This window comes from Conger conger, chromosome 5 (assembly GCF_963514075.1).
Source record: "Conger conger chromosome 5, fConCon1.1, whole genome shotgun sequence".
Classification (NCBI taxonomy): domain Eukaryota; kingdom Metazoa; phylum Chordata; class Actinopteri; order Anguilliformes; family Congridae; genus Conger; species Conger conger.
The window spans coordinates 4722348-4742578 of NC_083764.1; the positions used below are offsets into that span (position 1 = coordinate 4722348).

Genomic DNA, 20231 nt, shown 5'->3' on the forward strand with positions numbered 1-20231 from the left:
TTTTGCCGTGATGTAAAACAGGGGAGTGTCGGCCAGCCAAATTCACATCTGCCACATAATTTCCATACCGTGTACCCTAATAATATATGCACATATATGCGTACACCTCCTCCCAGTGCAATCTGCACACTCTGTCAGGCTTCAAAAGTTTGGAGGAGACCGGTGAAGGTAAATCAATTTCAGGTCACAGAGCACAGCAGAGTTTGAAATCCAATCGAGGCGGTCCTGGTGGAAAATAACTTATTCATAGACAGGTACTCTGTCAGCCGCACTCTTGCTTGCTTGTCCTGTACAGTATCCCATGTGAATGCCCCTCCCTGGTGAAAGACATGGGCCAGACTTATTAATTCATTTCTTTTGAATGGCAGATAATATGCTCCAGGCGTGTTAAGTGGCACCTTTGGTCCATACAGATGAAAAGCAAGATTCTGACCCTAGTACCACAGAAGAAGAAGCTTTGCCAGTGTTCGGTCTGGATTCAATCAACTTCCGTTCTTAGTATTTACTACAAAACTTTCAAATGAAATTGCTTTTATTTGTCTTCGTTCAGCCTCCACAGGCCGCTTGGCACCTCCCCCTCTCCGAACCTCCACATCACGCTCACGACTACTGTCTGTTCTGGCTCCACGGTGGTGGAACGAACTCCCCGTTGAGGTCAGAACTGTAGAATCTCTCCCCACCTTCAAGCGCGAGCTGAAGACACACCTCTTCAAGCAGCACCTCTCCCCATCCCTCCCTACCTCCCTGTGAACCTTAATTGTTGTCTCTGTGACTTGTTTGTGTATCGGTATTTTTAGTTGGCTAGGTAAGCAGTGTTTGGATAGTCAACTTTGGTCACTTTTGCTCTGTTTGTTTGTTTCTTTGTTCTCAAAAAAAAAAAAAAAAAAGGGCCCTCGTCCTTATCTTTGTTGTGCAGCTAGCAGTTGAAATTGTACTTCCCTCTAGGGTCTTTCAGTGAACTTATCCCTGGTTATGGGTATGCACTTTGTTGTACGTCGCTCTGGATAGGAGCGTCTGCCAAATGCCAGTAATGTAATGTAATGTAATGTTGTCTACACTAGGGCTGCCCTAGTTCCTGGAGATCTACCTTCCTGTAGGTTTTTAATCCAACCCTACAGCGGTAATGGCGGTAACGGTGGTGATGGTGGTTATGGCAGTAATGGTGATGATGGTGGTGATGGCAGTAATGGTGGTAATGGCGGTAACGGTGGTGATGGTGGTGATGGCAGTGATGGTGGTGATGGTGGTAATGGCGGTAATGGCAGTTGAACGCACCCTGAGGAACACGGCCTTGACCTTCCCGCAGTCCTTCCCGCTCTCCTCGTCCACGATGGAGTACAGGATGTCCTTGGACGGGACGCGGGCGTAGGCCACGCGCTTGCTGTTGCTCATCATCCAGACGAACACGTCCGGGATGCTGTGCTGGGGCTGCACAGGAAACACGTGCTCTTACTTTCTTTAGGGTAGCGCTGCTCAACTCCACGTCCCGCGGGCCGCAGTGTCTGCAGGCGTTTGCCTCAACCGTTGCTCTACACCACCCGATTTCACTAATTATTTTACTTGCGTGGTTCAGATAATATGCTAATTAGTGAAATCAGGTGCTTTGTAGGACAGAAACTCTATCAGTCACTTACAGATGACTGAGCCACCTTCAGACACTTCAAGCACCACAGTTACAAAGCTATTAAATCAATATCATGACCACACGTCCTGGAGGAAAAGGATGTGAATCATGGCTGAAATGCAGATCCAAGCATTAAATTAAAAATTAAGGTCCAGCAAGATCCATTTTGGAGCTATTAACATAGTAACACAGGAAGGAGAATTAAGATTCTGATGGAAGCCTTGGATCCAATTTCACACTCAAAAGGAAAATAATTTGAAAAAGAGGAACATAAGTGAAGAGAAAGGCGAGGGATCAGAAAAATATAATGTATATAAAATGTATTTAATATATTTCATATATTCCACAGAAATGCATTTCAATATTGCACATATTATCAGTATTATCAGATTCTTTCATAAATACTCTCATATTATTAAATATTGCCATTTCTTTTCTAGCCTAGTTTCCATAAGGGCATATTCAGAACAAAATAACCACACAGGTAACTTTTCACTCAAACATATAATCCTAGCGAGTGTCGGTTTGACGCTTCCTCTGAACTACTTTATGTTCAGCAATAAAAATGTATTTCAGTATATTTCAGTAGATTTATTTTCTGAACGGATAGTGTGTTGAGACAGTTCTACCTCGTCTGCCAGGAAGCGGAGCTTGTGCAGGAAGTTGTGCACGAGTTTGAGTTTGTCCCGCACTGTGTTCCTCTTCACCTGAGAGCGGATTATCTTGGCCTGCTGACCCATATTCTCCTGCAGACAGGACAGAGAAACGTTAAGAGTCCATACCGTGCAATTGTGAAGAGGTACAGTATATTATGATAACAGTGTGATTGTGAATAGGTGCATCATCAGGCCAAGTGTGATTGTAGATAGGTGTAATATTACAGAAACGGAATGTTGTGGATTGGTATATTATCATTATAACAGACTGATTGTGAATAGGTGTGTTACTATGGTAACAGCGTGATTGTAAATAGGTGTATTACAATGGTAACAGTGTGACTGAATCAGTATATTGTTATAGTAACAATATTGCCATGGTAATGGTGTGCCATGCTCGGTGCCGGTGTCTCACCACATCTCTCATGCAGGATTTCAGCCGCTCCCGGTCCAACTTGGTTCTGCCCGCCTGGTTCTGGTCTTTGTTAGCCAGGGTCACAAATCGACTGAAATGCAAAAACAAAAAATGGGCTCATTCTGCAAAACGTGTTGTTCAAAGACAGGTGCTGTGAAGTGAGGATTCAGCTTTGAGGTGTTATGAACCAGAGATGATACAGAATCAAAAAGCCCCACAGAGAAGCAATCCACCCCCCCGCAGTCTGACAGCTGAGATGGTAAAACATAATTATAACAACAGAGTGCAGCATTAGTACGTCATCTTGCAGGTATAATTCCCACGAACAAGGTAGCAGTTGACCTTGACTGCTTAAAATGCGCAAAATGGATGACATACAATTCACGCTGAAAGGATCACAAATATTTGAGGTATATCGAGAAGGTAAACAAACTGAACATTCTAATGCTGATGTAACACAACTGCTACTGGTAGTTGTCTAGTTCTAGAACACTGACATAGAATTTTGAGGAAGATAAGATTCCAAAAAGCTTACTCTGATTCAAATGATTATGAAAAAAAACTTTAACTAGAACAGGAAAAACAATGATATGTTCCTGCGGTTCTATCCCAGAAGGCACCTGTGCTCACCTGCAGCCGATGCTGAGCTCCTCCAGGACTCCTCGCAGCCTGCGTTCAGGGAAGGCCTTCTCCGTCTTTATGACCTCCTGAACGTCGTTCAGGCCCTCCTCCTGTAAGGACACGACGGTGTTCAGGAGTGCAGCGCACCACTCACACGGTCATTACACCCCCAGCCCTCTCACTGCTGCCCCTAGTGGCGTGTGCTCGGTGTTTCACTTTTCCTTGTGTGCGTTCTTTTCTTTAAAGAGCAAAGGTGCACGCCATATTGTGCACATCTCCAGTGTTTTTAGTTCAGTTTGTAATATCCATAAGAAGACCAAAAACATAAGTACCAAAAACAATCCCTATCCAGTTTTACATGCCCATTCTCCAGCTCCTCTCATGACCTTTACCAAGAACAGGCTGTTTTTTTAAGGCTCATTGATATCAGTGAACCTCTGTTCTGGCTAGCTCTAATGAGCTGAACTGTTCTGAGCACTTAGGTTTGTTCCAGCAACAAGGTGGGCCGTGTGGAAGCAAACGAGTCTATCGCTGGAACCTTTAATTGTAGGATTAGCAGCACCTGAAGGAAACCCTTTATAAGGACAACGGAACGCTTACCTTGCGCTTTGTTTATCAAAAAAGGTGTGTGCGCCCCTTCCAATTGCATACAGATTAAAAAGTGCAGGGAGGCCCATATATTAATCTGTGTATCATATGTTTTACAAATACATTTCTATATGGATAAATATGGCAGCCTAATCTGTTTCTGAATAATCTAGTCTTGTCTCATCTCATCTTGGCCGTTTGGTGGAGACTGGGCTTTAGACGGCTGTCTGCTGTAGCAATGGGGATTGTAGGTTGGCACCAATAAGTCAATAAATCAGATGTCCACCTTAATTTAAATTCATTAAATTAAACTTCCCACTCCACCAGACCACATAAATCTGCTACAGTTCAGTCACATTCATATCTTAGTCAGCTACATATTAGGAAACCTTTAACCCTTTAGATGCTAGTGAAATTCAAAAAACCACTCTTGAAGACACCTCGAAATTGTCAATGATACGTGCTACTGACAAAAAAAACTTCCAATAACGAAATCATGAAGAAATGTTCATTCTGATTATTGGTGAAAATAGTAGTTTTTTGAAAATTGTCAGAAATAATCTGCAGGCGTTTTACTGGTGTCTGAAAGGTTCAGGTATTTTATGATATAGTATCTGACTCAGTCGGACTTGAGTATTATTCTGTAATAGTGATGAGGCACAATGTTACAGGTAAGAGGACGCTGTCAGGAGAACACCAGTGCCACCCCTCTATCTCATCTCTGCTTCAACTTTTTAATTGGACATTTATGAACTTTTATTCAATCTATTTGTATTTAAAACCATTCTTTCAACCAACTGGTGTCAACCGGTGGCAGATGGCTTCCCCTACTGAGTCAGGTTCTGCTCAAGGCTTCTTCCTGTTAGTCAGGGAGTTTTTCTTTGCCACTGTTGCCCTTGGCATACTCCTGGGGAGCGGTTTCTCTGTGAAGCTGCTTTGTGACAAAGGCCCTTTGTTAAAAGCGCTATACAAATAAAAATGGATTGATTTATTGATTGAGAACCGCGATGAGGATCGGGGCTGACCAGCTTGTCGGCCATCTTGTCCATGATGTTGGCGTTGTACAGCCGCCTCCGCTGGTCCTGCCACCAGCTCTTGATGTAGATACACGGCTTCTTCTCAAAGTACGGCAGGTGGAAGTAATTCCTGGGGGAAAAGCAAGGAAAGTACAGTGATCAGTGAAAAATTACGAGAGGGGAAGTTTGGTGAACAGCCAGGGAGCAAACGGCTGGGATTTAGCTCAGCTGGACAGAGTGGCTGATGCTGCATTGTGTTGATACCCATCTGTTGGGTTTCCTTGCATGGTCTTTAGGCCCAAGATGCTCCTCCTTTTGCAACATCAGTAAGAGGTAGTAGTAAACTGGGGTGTTTTACGCCTTTAATAATCTTTCTAGTTCATGTAAGGATCACCCACTGGCTGTTTACTTAATTTGGTTGTGAGCCAGTTCTTGTTCAGCCCCGAAAGGTGGAAAGTCTTGGGGTCAGAAATAAACAGTCCTGCCATGTGCTTCTCCCACCCACAAACTTGACTAATTAGTTCAATGTCCCGGCTGAAGAATTGTGCTAATCAGCAAATCCAGGTTGGTTGGAACACAAATACTTGGGGGAGGACTTTCACTTTCTGGACCTGGATTATTCAATAGTCCTTGGTCTATTCTTGGTCCGGTTTAGGATCAGTTCTGGCTCATATTAGTGTCTCATTCTGGACCGGTTCTGTCGGATATGGGGCTGGATATTTCGGATCAGTTCTAACTCAGTTAAGAGTCTAGGTCAGGTTTAGGATCAGCTCTAGCTCAGGGTCTGGTTCTTGGCCGGTTCTGGGTCGCACCTGTCTGTGATGACGGGCTTCATGGGCGGGGTGGAGGAGACGGACATCAGGTCTCCATCATCATCGGCCTCTTCCTCGCTGGAGTTCTGGATCAGCTCAGACTCCTCTTCCTCACTCTCTCCTCCGTCTTTCTTCTTCTTTTTGGTCGAGGCCGGCTTGCTCACCCCGTCAATCTGGTTACCGTAGTTGCCTGAAGATGTAGGGGAGATTACAATAAATGCAACCAAAGACATGGGTTGTAGACTTATAAATGCGAGCTTCCACAGAACGATAAAAGTAATCAATTTAAGTATGTAATCAGTTAAAAAAATTAAAATCTGCCTCCTTATGCAACTTTCACATCAAGGCACTTCTGTTAAATTCAAATATAATGAAGCAAGTTGCATTGCAATTGCATTGCATTGAAACAGCCTGCATGATCAAGATAGTTATCTTTCAATAACTACCTAGTTTAACCTTAAAACATACATCTGTGCAAATGTACATTAACTTCAAGTTAACACTTTTGCTGTAGCTTATCGACATCTATCCTATTATAACCATACCTTTACACGCACAGTTTAAAATTTGCCCACCTATTGTAACCTCAAAGTTGATCGGTTTGTCTCCAATCTTCCTGTCAATCATAGTGGCTTCCAGAAACGCCCCAAACAGGAAGAACTCCTCGACTTTCCCGGTGGCTGACTGCAGAACGGGACACACACACACACACACACACACACACACACACACAAAAACACACACACATGTTACGACAGGACAATACACAAAGCAGCTGAGCCAACATGGGCCTGAAGCTTAACTCTGAGAACAGCTCTTCCTCTGCCTGTCAGGCCTGCAGCTGGAAATGAACACAGATAACTTTTCCCAGACTAACCTGACGCTGGCTGTATGTGCCAACATAGACAAATGCAAAGAAGATGAAGATTTAAAGAATTTACGACTGTTAATAACGTGGTTATTGCTGAAGAGAGCCCTGTCCCACGCACTGTGGACTGTGCTGAAAAACTGGCCTTCGCCCGTGGGGAGGAATTTCAATTCCTTATCCATTTGCAAAATTATTAAAATGTCAGAATTATTGAAAAGTGAGATACGTCTATAATTGAAAAAATTGCTGTAGCCTGCTCCTCGACATGCATTAGCTGCCAAACTTGCAGCGGCTTCTGAAAGATTCCGTCTGTTGCTGTCTGGGATTTGAAAAGGCAGGCTTCGTCTTTAATCATTTACAGCGGCTGCAATATGTATGAATTTCTTTTTTAAAAAAAGGAAGAGTGCTGGCAAAATCTGGGCTATTAAATGAGCTTAGTACTCTCCTTTACTTGTCACTCTCCGAAGAGACATCGTTAATCACAGCAAGTCAGCGCAGCCATGACACGAATAGACGATTTCAAAATGGCCGAAGAATTAGAATACACAAATTCATGCAGCGTGTCTTCTACTCGGTAAATTTTAACTTTTTAATCTTCCAGCCACCTGAGCTTTACCTACCCCTTACAGAACACAAAATAACAAAGTAGCGCTGTACCAACTCATATTTATGATTGAATTTGTCACCCTGCTTTGCTGGGAAAAATATCTGAGCCTAGGGCCGACCTATTATTTGAAAAACTTCCGTGGAAAGTTGGAAAGCATTAAAGTTACAGTCGATTTCTGACAGTTTTAAAACTAGCATTAATTCCCCCCCCAATGTACAGCACAGGATTATTCTTTCACACGATTATAAAGACTCGCAGGGGACCCCTGGAGTGTTTCCTAATGTTTAAAGCCAGAGATTTAAAGTGGCACTGTGCCGTTGGATGAGCACACACACGCACGCACGCACGCACACACACACACACACACACACACACACTCACACCTGGCTGGCATTGGCAAATCAGGCCAGGTGTTAAAGGTGTGCTCACTCTCCCCGGTGAAAGAATGAGGCCAAGAACCAACTTGGCAAGAGAGAAATAAACAAGTCTCTCCCATTTTCATCCCTCTCTCAGCGACCCCACCTCCCCCCTCCCCTCCCCTCAGGCATTTTTAAGTTTAGGAACCAGCAGTGGAACTTCACTCTGCCTACCAACCCCTATCTCTTTACTGTCAGAACCCCGTATGACAGACACCCCTCTGCCCTACTGTCAGAACCAGAACCCCATCTGACAGACACCCCTCTCCTCTGCAGTCAGAACCCCATCTGACAGACACCCCTCTCCCCTACTGTCAGAACCAGAACCCCATCTGACAGACACCCCTTTAATCTGCTGTCACAACCAGAACCCCATCTGACAGACACAACTGTCCTCTACTGTCAGAACCCCGTCTGTCAGACACTCTCCGTCTGACAGAGTTCAGCCGCTGCGTCGATCACAGCACCCGCCACCGGCAGAAAGATCCGGACATTAATAATTAAAGCCGAGGCTTTCTCCACCGACGAACAGAGACCAGCAGGGCTGCTTTTATCCTCCGGCGTGGACAATTTTCCTGAGGAAACCCGAGCTCTAACGAGCCTCCCACGACGGCAGGGAGACGGTAAACACCGAGGCCTTGTTTTCACACTGCATGCCCTCCCCGCTGAGCCATTGAGTCACCATGCTGGGAGCCCAAAGGGGCTGCTTAATGACACAGTATTTACCCGGCAATGCTGCAGGGATTCAATCAAGTAAATACGAGACGGTCTGCCCCCTTTTGTGTTAAAAAAGAATCTGTTAAAATGTATATCCATGGCCTCTCAGTCTTTCTCCCGACCAGTGGTTCCAAAGATCAGGCCCCCCTTTTTTTTAATGCTATTTCGTTTTTGCAAATGTAAAGACGATGACCACTAATCTGCAAACTAAAGGAATGTATTAGTTTTAATAACGTGGTTATGAGTGCAGATAGCCCAGCCAGAGACACTGTAGACGGTGCTGAAACTGGCCTTCACCTGCAGGAAGGAATTTGAGTCTGATATCCGCTGTACACCAGGGTGCTGCTTGCAAAATTATTAAAATGTCAAAATTACTGAAATGTGAGATACTCATATCTATAATTGAAAACATTCCTGTAGCTTGCTCTTCCACACATATTAGCCACCAGACTTGAAGCGAGTCCTAAACGATTAAGTTCATCAATGTCTGTGATCGTTTATTAATGTCTGCGAAACCCAGACTAATCATTTGCTGTTTTCTTTTTTTTTTCCCTTCAACTGCCACGGCACCCCTCCTGCACATTGAACAAAAAGTGGCTAAAAAGGTATCTATATGGTACTAGGCAGCAATATACAATGCATTTGTACCTTCGTTGCTTGGAAAACATACTCAATTTGTACCCAAAGAGAACATTACTGTACTTTCAGGGTCCACTAGGGAAACTTGATCCTTGGAGAATAGGTTTCGGCTTAGGATTTGGTCTAGGCCAGGGGTCGGCAACCCTGGTCCTGGAGAGCCGCAGGGTGTGCTGGTTTTTGTTTTTCGCCCTTAATAGAGGCAAACGATTCAGACCCAAGAAACTGGTGTAGGGCCGCGCCCTGAATGGCGGGGCGTTACCTCGGAGACGTTGGACACGCCCTCCACCTGCACCTCGGTGGAGCTGACGATCTCGGCGGCGGCGATGTCCAGGATCTCCACGGCGACGCCGATGAGCAGCCGCGCGCGGAAGGACACGCCCTCCCCCAGGCCCTCGTTCAGGTCCTGGTGCTCGTCCATCAGCGTGTAGTTCCGCGTGGAGCCGTACATGTTCACCCAGGCCGGGCCCATCGTGGGGAGGAAGCCTAAGACGGAGGCCGAAATTATGGACCAATGAGACTTTATCACGCCTTTCAAGGCCATGTGTTCATAACATAACATAACATGGGATAACGCAACACAACATAAGAAAACATAAGACAACACAACACAACACAACACAACACAATATAATGATGACGAGAACAGGCATTCAACCCAGCAATGCTCACCTTATACCTTATACAGTATACCTACTGCTTAGTTTGCCAAAAAGCCAAATCGTACCTAGCACCGTATCAAGCCTGGTCTTGAAAAACCCAAAGTCTTTCTGCCTCCACTACATGTCCTGGCAAGCTATTCCACACAGTGACCACCCTCTGTGTGAAAACCTGGGGGTATTTCCTGAAGCAGGATTACGGAGTAATCTGACTGAGCTGAGAAAAACCCAGAACAGCTTTTTTCTTATACTTCAGTCCATGTTCTAATGCACGGTGGATTTTAAAGTGGGGTTCAGGAACCTGGATTCGAAATGAAGCTCCTGCAGCAGAACTTCAAGGAGAACTTTCAAAGAAGTAGTCAAGTCTCCAACGAGAGCTCCAAGGATAATATTGAGCCACTGAAACCCACTGAGACAGCCTGAGCTGCAAGTCAATGGAAAACCTGTGAGGTAGTGATTTAAAAAAAGAGTATTTCACAGATTCTCCTTTGCCTTAACCTCCTGAGACCCTGCAAACGAGGCCATTATATTATGGCTTCCCTGAGCTCCATACAGTATCTATGTTAACATAAACACACAAGGGACATTCAAATGAAATATTTAGTAAATATTTGTCATCCAAGAGAAAGAAATATTAAATACTTAAAGAGTTTTTTCCTCCTGGGTCTCAGGGGTTAAAGTATGTTTTTTTTCCAGCAACGGATTGAAAAGGGAAAACAAAATTATTCTGACAAACATCTATTGGATCGCTTCCACATTAAAGGCACAATAGGTAGTTTCGGACTTTTAACGGTCAAGAGAGGAATTGCAACAACACTGTTTATCCCACGCCTTCTCTAGGAATGAGTGCCAGCTGAGGGTGAGTCAACACAGGCAGAGGGTGAGTCAACATGTCGGTGAGCCTTTTTCAATGAGAGGAAGGGATTTACAATGGTCTCGTAACAATGTTTTAACACAAAAATCTTACCTATTGTACCTTTGAACCTGACCATAACCTCACCATAACCCGACCATAACCGCACCGCCGCCACTGAGCTGACCTTTGTCGCCGTCGTTGGCGATCTTCCGCAGGTCGATGAAGTGCGTCCCGATGGCGACGTCGTTGACCTTGTCCGAGTCTCGAATCTGGATCTTCATGCGTTTGCAAAGCGGCGGGAACATCTCGGTGAAGACGATTTGCTCGTTCCACACGGGCTCGTAGCTGTTCTTCTGCACCGAGGTCTTCCCCTGGTTACAAAGGAGAGTACACATTTCTCCCCGGATTTTGCGACAATTGTGCTGATTGTCCTGTCGCACCGGAGCAGAAAAAGCCAGCTCTCTGAAACAGCCTGTGGGACCCGAGGAAAGCTGTGCCTGTCAGCCATTTTTACTCATTTCAGCCCCTGAAACAAATCAGCCACACAGGCTGTTTGACTTCACTGATTCTGTGCAATTTGGTGCTCAATGGGGCCTGGTACAGGGAATTCGGGGACTAATTGTGCTTAAATGAGTGCACCGAGTCTGTTTAATGGACAGATGTTAACGAAAAAAAAAAAAATGCCGAATCACAGCTTTTTATTTCACAATCATTTTGCGGCTTTTTTTGCTCTCGGCACAAAGTGAAGATTCAGTTCAATACCTCAGTAAAAACCCAATTGGCCACTTAATTTGCTATTTATTAGGCTTATGTTTTCGACTCATTGGTCTTCTGCTGCTGTAGCCCATCCACTTAAAGGTTCAACGTGCTGTGTGTTCGGAGATGCTATTCAGCAAACCACTGTTGTATTGTGTGGTTATTCACGCTACCTACCTGCCAGCTTGACCCAATCTGGCCATTCTCCTCTGATGTCGCTCATTAACAAGGCATTTCTACCCACATTATTTGACTTGTTGATTAGACTAAGCAGGGGACAATCCCCCCTGGAGCAATGTTTGGTTAAGGGCCTTGCTCAAGTGCCCAACAACTGTGCAGATCTTATCGTGGCAACACTAGGACTTGAACCACCAACCTTCCAGGTCCCAGTCACGCACCTTAGCCACTAGCCTAAAGGCGGCCCCCACATCTCTCACCTTCTGCCCAGCGAAGAGCACTTGGACGTAGGGGTCCACCAGGTCTTTGTTCTCCCCGATGAAGGCCTTCTTCATGTTGGCCATGATGCTGGTGTTCATCTTGGGCAGTCCCTCGGCCCGGTAGATCTTCACGTAGAAGCGGGCCCACTGTCTTTCGGACGGCACCCCCTCCGGCAAGAGCAGGTTCCTGAAACAGCCACGTCAGGAGACCACACGATCAGCCAACCCTGCGATCAGCCAACCCTGCGATCAGCCAACCCTGCGATCAGCCAACCCTGCGATCAACCCGTCTACACACTACTTACAAAGGGGGTAATCGCGCCCCATTTTGTTGTGAGGCTTTAGTGGGCAACTGGTCCACTATTAATCTCAATGAAGCCTACTTACTCCTGTTCTTATTCCAGCTAAATGTATTGTAGCATAGAAGTCCTGAGCGTATGCATTTATAAATAGTTGACTGCATCTAAATTGAAAGTTTATAAACCTGGAATGAATGGATTGACATGATAGCCCAGCCAGATATGTGTTGGCATGTGTTCTCAGTTGGGTAATCAGTTATGAATGGCATGTGTTTTCACGCATAAGATTTGAGCCAAACGTCTCTTCAGGAGGTAATTAGTCAGAGGATAGGATCTTCACAGAGCACGGCGCACGGCACGTTCTCACCCTTCGATGTCGTCCTCGTCCGTCTCGTTGGCCTTGTGCGGCGTCTTGATGTTGTCGCCCTTCCCCACCACGGCCACGTCGCACTTCACGTAACCTTTGCCCCCGGCCGTGATGTCATCGGGGTCAGAGAGCATGGCCCACCGGTGGTAGAACTGGTGCTCTGAGCAGGACAGGGGAAGAGGCACATTAACACACAGCCCCCCCAAAAAAACAGGACCCAACACATGGTCCTGGAGAGCCGTCGGAAAAGCTAGCTAGCTTTACCACCGCCAACCGGTTCAGACCCCTAAAGTGGCAAGTGGTTTGGATCCATTAATTCAGCTCTGAATCAAACGTTAGTTTTAATTGATGAATTTTTAAGCGCATTGAAACTACACCGCTAATTCGTCTTAAAATGAGCAAACCAGTCAAGACCCATAAATTCAGTCGAGGTGAATTAACTGAGTAGTATCGATAGATCAAATATGTGGTGTAGAACATCGACAACCAGCTGGGCCTTGTGGCTCCTCAGCACCAGGGGAGATGGGGGGGCGGGGCCTCCATTACTGGAATAGGAGCAGACTCGCGGGTGAGGGAACGTTCCGGATGAATGCGGTTCGTACCGGGCTGTGAGTAGACGGTGCCGACGTCCAGCTTGAACGTGCCGACGAGGGTCCCGCTGCGGAGGAGGTTTTTGGAGTGGATCACCTGGTGGGCAGAGGTCAAAGGTCAAAGGTCACAGCCTGTCCTTCGAAAAGGAGTTTGTGTATGAATGCGGTGACCAAGAGTTAGGGGAGGGTGGCGCTTTTACTAAATGGCAATAGCTGAAAGAAATTAACCATTATAACCAGGTGATATCTATACAGTATCTCAGGACAAAGATACCATCAAATTTATCTGGAATCACCAAGATGTGACGTATATCGATTTCACAAGGTAAAGAACCGGACTTACAGACAACTTCAGGATCTTGTCGAACATGACATCAGGGGGCACGTGGAAGTCGAAGACAAAGTACTGAATGGGGAAGGAAAGAGCGAGGCGTGAGCAGATCAGGCCAAAGCCAACGATACAACAACAATGCCCCAGCCGGGACTCAAACTGGCAACCTCTCAGATCCAGACCTGCGTAAAATACTTCATTGTTTTGGATTCAAATGCTTTCCTATGCTTTACTGAGCTTGTCTGGTGTATTGGAACCGATGAAATACGATCAAAAAGTGCAAACCCTGCCTTCTGGTTGGCTCAATTTCACCAGGCAGGATCAAATGAGCACAGAAAAACATGTGTATATGTAATGTATGTAACATTTACGTACTGCATTTGACCCAGATTATGAGACCAGCCCTTAATGACGTGATGACATGACCAAGGAAATCGCTTTTTCTAATTGAATTCACAGAAACCGTGACAGAGGGGCGTTACCTCATTGTAATAGGGGCAGTGTGCGCTTATTTAACTCACAGAAATCATGACAGAGAGGGGTTACCTCGTTGTAATAGGGGCAGTTTGAGAGGGGTTACCTCGTTGTAATAGGGGCAGTTTGTGGACTCCTTCATGGAGGTGTACTTCTTCTCCTCCCCGATCTCCACGCAGACCACGGGGTCCATGTTCAGCCCGACGAGCTGACGCGCTTCAATCACCGTCACACTGATCTGGGGACGGCAGGTCGTGGAGGAAATAACTTCACAAACCAAAAAAGTTCAGTCATGCGATTTAATCAACTGACTCAGTCCGTTTTCAGACAGAACAGATTAAAAGTTAAAGAAAAAAAGAAAACATGCACTCTCCCCTCACTCTAGCGGGCCTTTGTCTGTCGTCTAAAGTGAACCGATCCCTTTTATCAGGTGTGGCCTTGAGGGATTTTGGACATCGTGACAAATAATTGAAAATGAGACGCCCTGCTTTTCATCCTGCATTCCGTCTCATGGCACAAATCGTCCGTGGCATTGCGCTCCATTCCCCCGTTCCCCCATTACGCTGTGGAGACTAATTTCAGCCGGATTCATACTGACAGTGCAGCGCTGCACGTTGGCACTGCTCCTTTAATAGGGCTCTGAAATGTGAAACCAGGGGGGTGTGGAGGCTGAAACGCTCTTAATGCCTGAGGCTCAAACGCTCTTAATGCCAGCAGGCAGAGATGACAGGATATTACGGAGGAAAGGCACGCTAACGCTGAGAGAGGAAGAGGAGAGAACGAGACAGTTAGAGACAGAGAGAGAGAGCCAAGGATAGAGAGGTGGAGAGAAAGAGAGCATTAGAGAGAGAAAAAGAAAGAGTTAGAGAGAGAAAGAGAGAGCGAAGGAGAGAGAGGGAGAGAAAGACAGCATAAGAGAGAGTGAAGGAGAGCGAGGGAACGAGAAAGTAAGAGAGAGTGAGAGGGAGAAGGAGAGAGAGATAATACGTATATGGGGAAGGGTTGTTACTGTGTTTTCCCCACGTACATGGTGGGGGGGGGGGGTTGTTATTGCTATTTCCACTTAATGTAGCAACGTCACCTGCAGATGAAGCACATCTAAATCTTGAGACAGAGAGCATGGGAGAAAGAGGGGGAGAGAGGGAGCATGAGAGAGAGATGAGCATGAGAGTGGGAGAGAGATAGGGACAGAGGTGGAGAGAGAGAAAGAGAAAGGGAGAGTGAGAGAGAGAAAAAGAGAATGCAAGTAAGAGAGTAAGAGAAAGGGAGAGAGTGAGAGAGAAAAAGAAAGGGAGAGAGAGAGAAAGAGAGAGAGGAGAGTGAGAGAGGGAAAGACAGAGAAAGAAAGAGAATGCAAGATAGAGAGAGAAAGAGGAAGGGAGAGAGAGATGAGAGAGGAGAGTGAGAGAGGGAAAGACAGAAAGAAAGAATGCATGATAGAGAGAGAGAAAGGGAGAGACAGAGAGAAAGGGAGAGTGAGAGAGAGAAAGGGAGAGAGTGAGAGAGAGAAAGGGAGAGGCAGAGAGAAAGGGAGAGACAGAGAGAAGGGGAGAGTGTGAGAGAAAGGGAGAGAGAGAGAAAGGGAGAGAGTGAGAGAAAGGGAGAGAGAGAAAGGGAGAGACAGAGAGAAAGGGAGAGAGTGAGAGAGAGAAAGGGAGAGAGAGAGAGAGAAAGGGAGAGAGGGAGAGATGAGAACAGAGAAGAGCTCTCGTTAGCGGCGTCCTCAGCGCTCGCTGAAAGACGGAGACGGCCGCTCCTCTCAGACCTCAGTGCAGCTCTGCGAACGTCTCCCATGAATAAAACATTAATCGCCTTCCTCTCCCCGCGCTTCTGCACGGCCAACGAGCCCCGCCGCCGGCTCCAGGGCCCCCGGGGGCAATTACCAGACAGGGGGGCAATTATAACACACCGTGACGGGCCGCTCCTCACAGGGGCTAAGTGCAGGGGGCAGGGGGGGGCAGTGATACCCCCCCCCCGCTCCACACCCAAACCCCAGAGCGGGAACTGATAACTGAGCAGAGCTGATGTCGGGATGATTCATTAACGGGGGTGTTTGTGCTTACCTGGTAATCCACTGGCCGCCCTGCCCCGGGCTCCATCTTAATGTCCGGCTTCGATCTGCGGAAAAACATATTAACGACCTTTATTTATTTATATATTAGCGCGTGATTCGTTTAGCTCAGTTATCACGGACGCCCACACATACAGCGTACGTGTGTGTGGGGGAGGGAGGCAGAGAGAGAGAGGGAGAGAGAGAGAGGCAGAGAAAGAGATTGAACGACATAATCACGACAGTAATAAGAAAATCAAATCAAATAGATACTGTACCTGAAATCATAATAACAGCACTTAGACATGCTGCTATTCCATAAAAATACTGAATAATTGGTCCCAATAGCAACGATGTGTAAACAATACAATGTGTATTTAATCTGAAAGTCTAAGCCATTTATATAAAATATGTATTTTCTTCTGAGGGGACCCTGCTGTTCATTTTCAAGGGACCCCCAAAGGGGCCCCCAGACCCAATTTGGGACCCTCTGAACTTTTGGGAAGGCGTGTGTACTCGACTGAAAGGTGTGTGTACGGGGCAGAAAGGTGTGTTGACCAGGTAAGAGGTGTGTCTATGGGGCAGAAAGGTGTGTTGACCAGGTAAAAGGTGTGTCTATGGGGCAGAAAGGTGTGTTGACCAGGTAAAAGGTGTGTGTAGGGGGCAGAAAGGTGTGTTGACCAGGTAAAAGGTGTGTGTACGGGGCAGAAAGGTGTGTTGACCAGGTAAAAGGTGTGTGTACGGGGCAGAAAGGTGCGTTGACCAGGTAAAAGGTGTGTGTACGGGGCAGAAAGGTGTGTTGACCAGGTGAAAGGTGTGTGTAGGGGGCAGAAAGGTGTGTTGACCAGGTAAAAGGTGTGTGTACGGGGCAGAAAGGTGTGTTGACCAGGTAAAAGGTGTGTGTACGGGGCAGAAAGGTGCGTTGACCAGGTAAAAGGTGTGTGTACGGGGCAGAAAGGTGTGTTGACCAGGTGAAAGGTGTGTGTAGGGGGCAGAAAGGTGTGTTGACCAGGTAAAAGGTGTGTGTACGGGGCAGAAAGGTGTGTTGACCAGGTAAAAGGTGTGTGTACGGGGCAGAAAGGTGTTTTGACCAGGTAAAAGGTGTGTGTACGGGGTAGAAAGGTGTGTTGACCAGGTAAAAGGTGTGTGTACGGGGTAGAAAGGTGTGTTGACCAGGTAAAAGGTGTGTGTACGGGGTAGAAAGGTGTGTTGACCAGGTAAAAGGTGTGTGTACGGGGCAGAAAGGTGTTTTGACCAGGTAAAAGGTGTGTGTACGGGGTAGAAAGGTGTGTTGACCAGGTAAAAGGTGTGTGTACGGGGTAGAAAGGTGTGTTGACCAGGTAAAAGGTGTGTGTACGGGGTAGAAAGGTGTGTTGACCAGGTAAAAGGTGTGTGTACGGGGTAGAAAGGTGTGTTGACCAGGTAAAAGGTGTGTGTACGGGGCAGAAAGGTGTGTTGACCAGGTAAAAGGTGTGTGTACGGGGCAGAAAGGTGTGTTGACCAGGTAAAAGGTGTGTGTACGGGGTAGAAAGGTGTGTTGACCAGGTAAAAGGTGTGTGTACGGGGCAGAAAGGTGTGTTGACCAGGTAAAAGGTGTGTGTACGGGGCAGAAAGGTGTGTTGACCAGGTAAAAGGTGTGTGTACGGGGTAGAAAGGTGTGTTGACCAGGTAAAAGGTGTGTGTACGGGGCAGAAAGGTGTGTTGACCAGGTAAAAGGTGTGTGTAGGGGGCAGAAAGGTGTGTTGACCAGGTAAAAGGTGTGTGTACGGGGCAGAAAGGTGTGTTGACCAGGTAAAAGGTGTGTGTACGGGGCAGAAAGGTGTGTTGACCAGGTAAAAGGTGTGTGTAGGGGGCAGAAAGGTGTGTTGACCAGGTAAAAGGTGTGTGAGCACCTCTTGTTGGAGACATTGGTGGTGACAGCCGTGACGGAGGCCAGAGAAATGCAGTCCGGGTCCAGCCCCCCGCCCAGACGCATGGCCCTGCGGTCCAGATCCTCCGTCTCCAGAACCGCCGGCTCGTCTGAGAGGCACAGACAGGAGGAGGAGGAGGACGACCTTTTCGGTTAGGGCGCCACGTGGAGACACAACTCAATGTGAAGCCAACATGCATCTCAACTCCGGCTTAATAAACATATCAGCAACATCGTTGCACTGAACGTATCTACGAAACACTCGAGTTCAGTTGTCCGTGGAGAGTCGCAGGGTGTGTTGGCTCGTGTTGCTACTCAGCACAACGGTCACTGCTGCTCACATGCCCACCTCTACGCTCGCCTTTACCTAACTAACCAATCATAATCAGTGTACATCTGTATTATACTGCAAAAGTATTGTAGATGGAATTACTAATATGTCTGCATTTGCAACTTCCTCTTCAACAAATTCGTATTGAAACAGACCTCTCGGATTCACGACCGCGCCACAAAGCAAATTGGATGGTCAATGTTTCTACAGAAGACGGGTGTCTAGATTTGAACTAATCAGCCGAAGGAGCTCTGCTCTCCTCCGTGGGCACGAGCGGGGCCTTCACCTCCTTTCCTGTGGTCGTCCTTCGGGGGGCGTCCCTTGCGTGGCTTGATGGCGGAGAAGATCCCGGCCCTGCGAGAGCAGAGACACACACAAGCATTAACGGAGGAAAGGCCAGCCGGTTACCGGGCAGGAATTATCAATCGGGCACGTTAATTGGATGCTTCAGAGGCCACATCCGCAGCTCCCCGTACCCGCTCCCCGCCGAACTACGGAAACCGAAACCGAAGTAAGGCTTCCTATCGCTTATTTTTTCTCCTCTTTCTCCTCTTTCTCCTTTCTCCCGCCGTGTACTTACTCCTCGCCCCATCCCTCGGGAGAGGCGGACAAACGAAGGCTCGGGGGAAATCGAGGAAACTCGAATTAGGCAAATGGAATGCCCGTGTGCTCTTTCAAGCGTAAGTTAATAACGGGCCGGTTTCGCAGACACAAATGAAACCAAGACTAAATTCCCTGGCACACCTCCGCCTCTTTTGGCCCAAGTGCAAAAAATGATTGTTGCTGTCGTTAATTTTCATTGACTCATTTTGGCGAAATATATTCTGTGCAATACATGGTGAATAATGTATTCTTGCTTTTAATTGTTAGTTGAAGTGAAGGACACACGTTTGATTGAATCCCAGCCAGTTGGAATGAGCACTTTCTGTGGAACCTTCACGTTGGGTTCCCGGTCTCACAGCTCAAGAGTTTCGGCACCACAACAAAGACAAGGCCTTCCAACAACAAAGTGCCCAACAATATTCAGCCCTTATCTCCAAAACGCCATTGTAGTGGCTCATAAATAATTTGGCTGGAAAAGAAATGTCTATGGGTGGGGGGGTTAATTCCTGGGGGAAACTTCATTCACAATAAGGTAATTTCAGCACAATATCCAAACAAGGACCATGGTGGTGTCCGGTGTCCGATGGCCCGAGACAGATATTACACCTATCGGATATCAGCACACCGACAAAAGAGTGATGATGTCACAGCTCTATGTACAAATAAACGAGATTAATAATGCATAGAGGCGCGGTTGATCCATCCATCCATTAACTATAGATACATGTGACATTCCAATTTAGAATACGCACTTCTTTGCTCTTTCACTTCATAAGTGCTTTGCACACATATTATCAACGCATCTTGAAAAAATCTTGATGAGAACATAACGCAAATGGAACAGCTGCTATTGGGTTAATTTTTTCTCATTTTTCAAAGCATATCAAATCCTACGCTAAAATGGTTTTGGAATAATTGAGAGCATACTAGGCATCGTCTGTGTCATTCAGAAACAATCAACTGTAAAGCATTGCTTAGGAAGAGAATTTCAGACAGAAAACAAAATGTGCAATGCGTTTTCAATTATATCACATCAAAAATAAATGAATGCTAGGATGAAATCGGCAGAAATGCTTAGAACACTTAAACTTCAAAACATTTTTTAACCCACCTATCAGTATCCATTTTTAGAAATCCATACTACTTAAGATCAATCCACCCTTCTCAAACACACTCATAACCACACTCATAAAATGAGCAACCGACCAAGCAGAAATAACTTCACTCTCAATGTGCAGCCATATTAATATTATGCAGCTGATATAGAATACCTCCTGTCTCCATCAACGCAATTATGTTTTATACAAACACCTAGTTATGTTTTCATCCAATTATAGCACACAGGAGATGGGCATCTCCAACACTTGAGATGCAATCTGTGCTACACTCCAGCATGTAAGTTCTTCACAGCGTAACACGAGAAGCCAAACTTCCTATACGTACCAGACGAGCGACCCAGCACCGTTTCCACTCCCACCGCGGGGGCCGAATACACTGGGACTCAGAGCGGACGGTACAGAAATCCCCCAAAAAACGTGCTCTCACCTTCCCCAGATTCCCGAGCGTCCCAACCCAAATGCCCTGAGTTTGAGA

At 46.4% G+C, this 20231-nt stretch overlaps 1 protein-coding gene across 1 annotated transcript in view; it reads right to left on the minus strand.

The window, feature by feature from the left end:
- Nucleotides 1-20231, minus strand: part of otofa (otoferlin a) — a 103398-nt gene that overhangs the window by 30662 nt on the left and 52505 nt on the right. Inside the window, exons 6-22 of the mRNA XM_061242002.1 lie at nt 18322-18389; nt 17688-17814; nt 15809-15863; nt 13852-13983; nt 13284-13346; nt 12953-13037; nt 12351-12510; nt 11685-11871; nt 10676-10862; nt 9239-9462; nt 6308-6416; nt 5733-5922; nt 4930-5050; nt 3326-3426; nt 2696-2786; nt 2254-2370; nt 1276-1428 (exon numbers count right to left, since the gene is read on the minus strand). Of these exons, the coding sequence (XP_061097986.1) occupies nt 1276-1428; nt 2254-2370; nt 2696-2786; nt 3326-3426; nt 4930-5050; nt 5733-5922; nt 6308-6416; nt 9239-9462; nt 10676-10862; nt 11685-11871; nt 12351-12510; nt 12953-13037; nt 13284-13346; nt 13852-13983; nt 15809-15863; nt 17688-17814; nt 18322-18389 (2170 nt within the window). The remainder of the gene's footprint in view (nt 1-1275; nt 1429-2253; nt 2371-2695; nt 2787-3325; nt 3427-4929; nt 5051-5732; nt 5923-6307; nt 6417-9238; nt 9463-10675; nt 10863-11684; nt 11872-12350; nt 12511-12952; nt 13038-13283; nt 13347-13851; nt 13984-15808; nt 15864-17687; nt 17815-18321; nt 18390-20231) is intronic.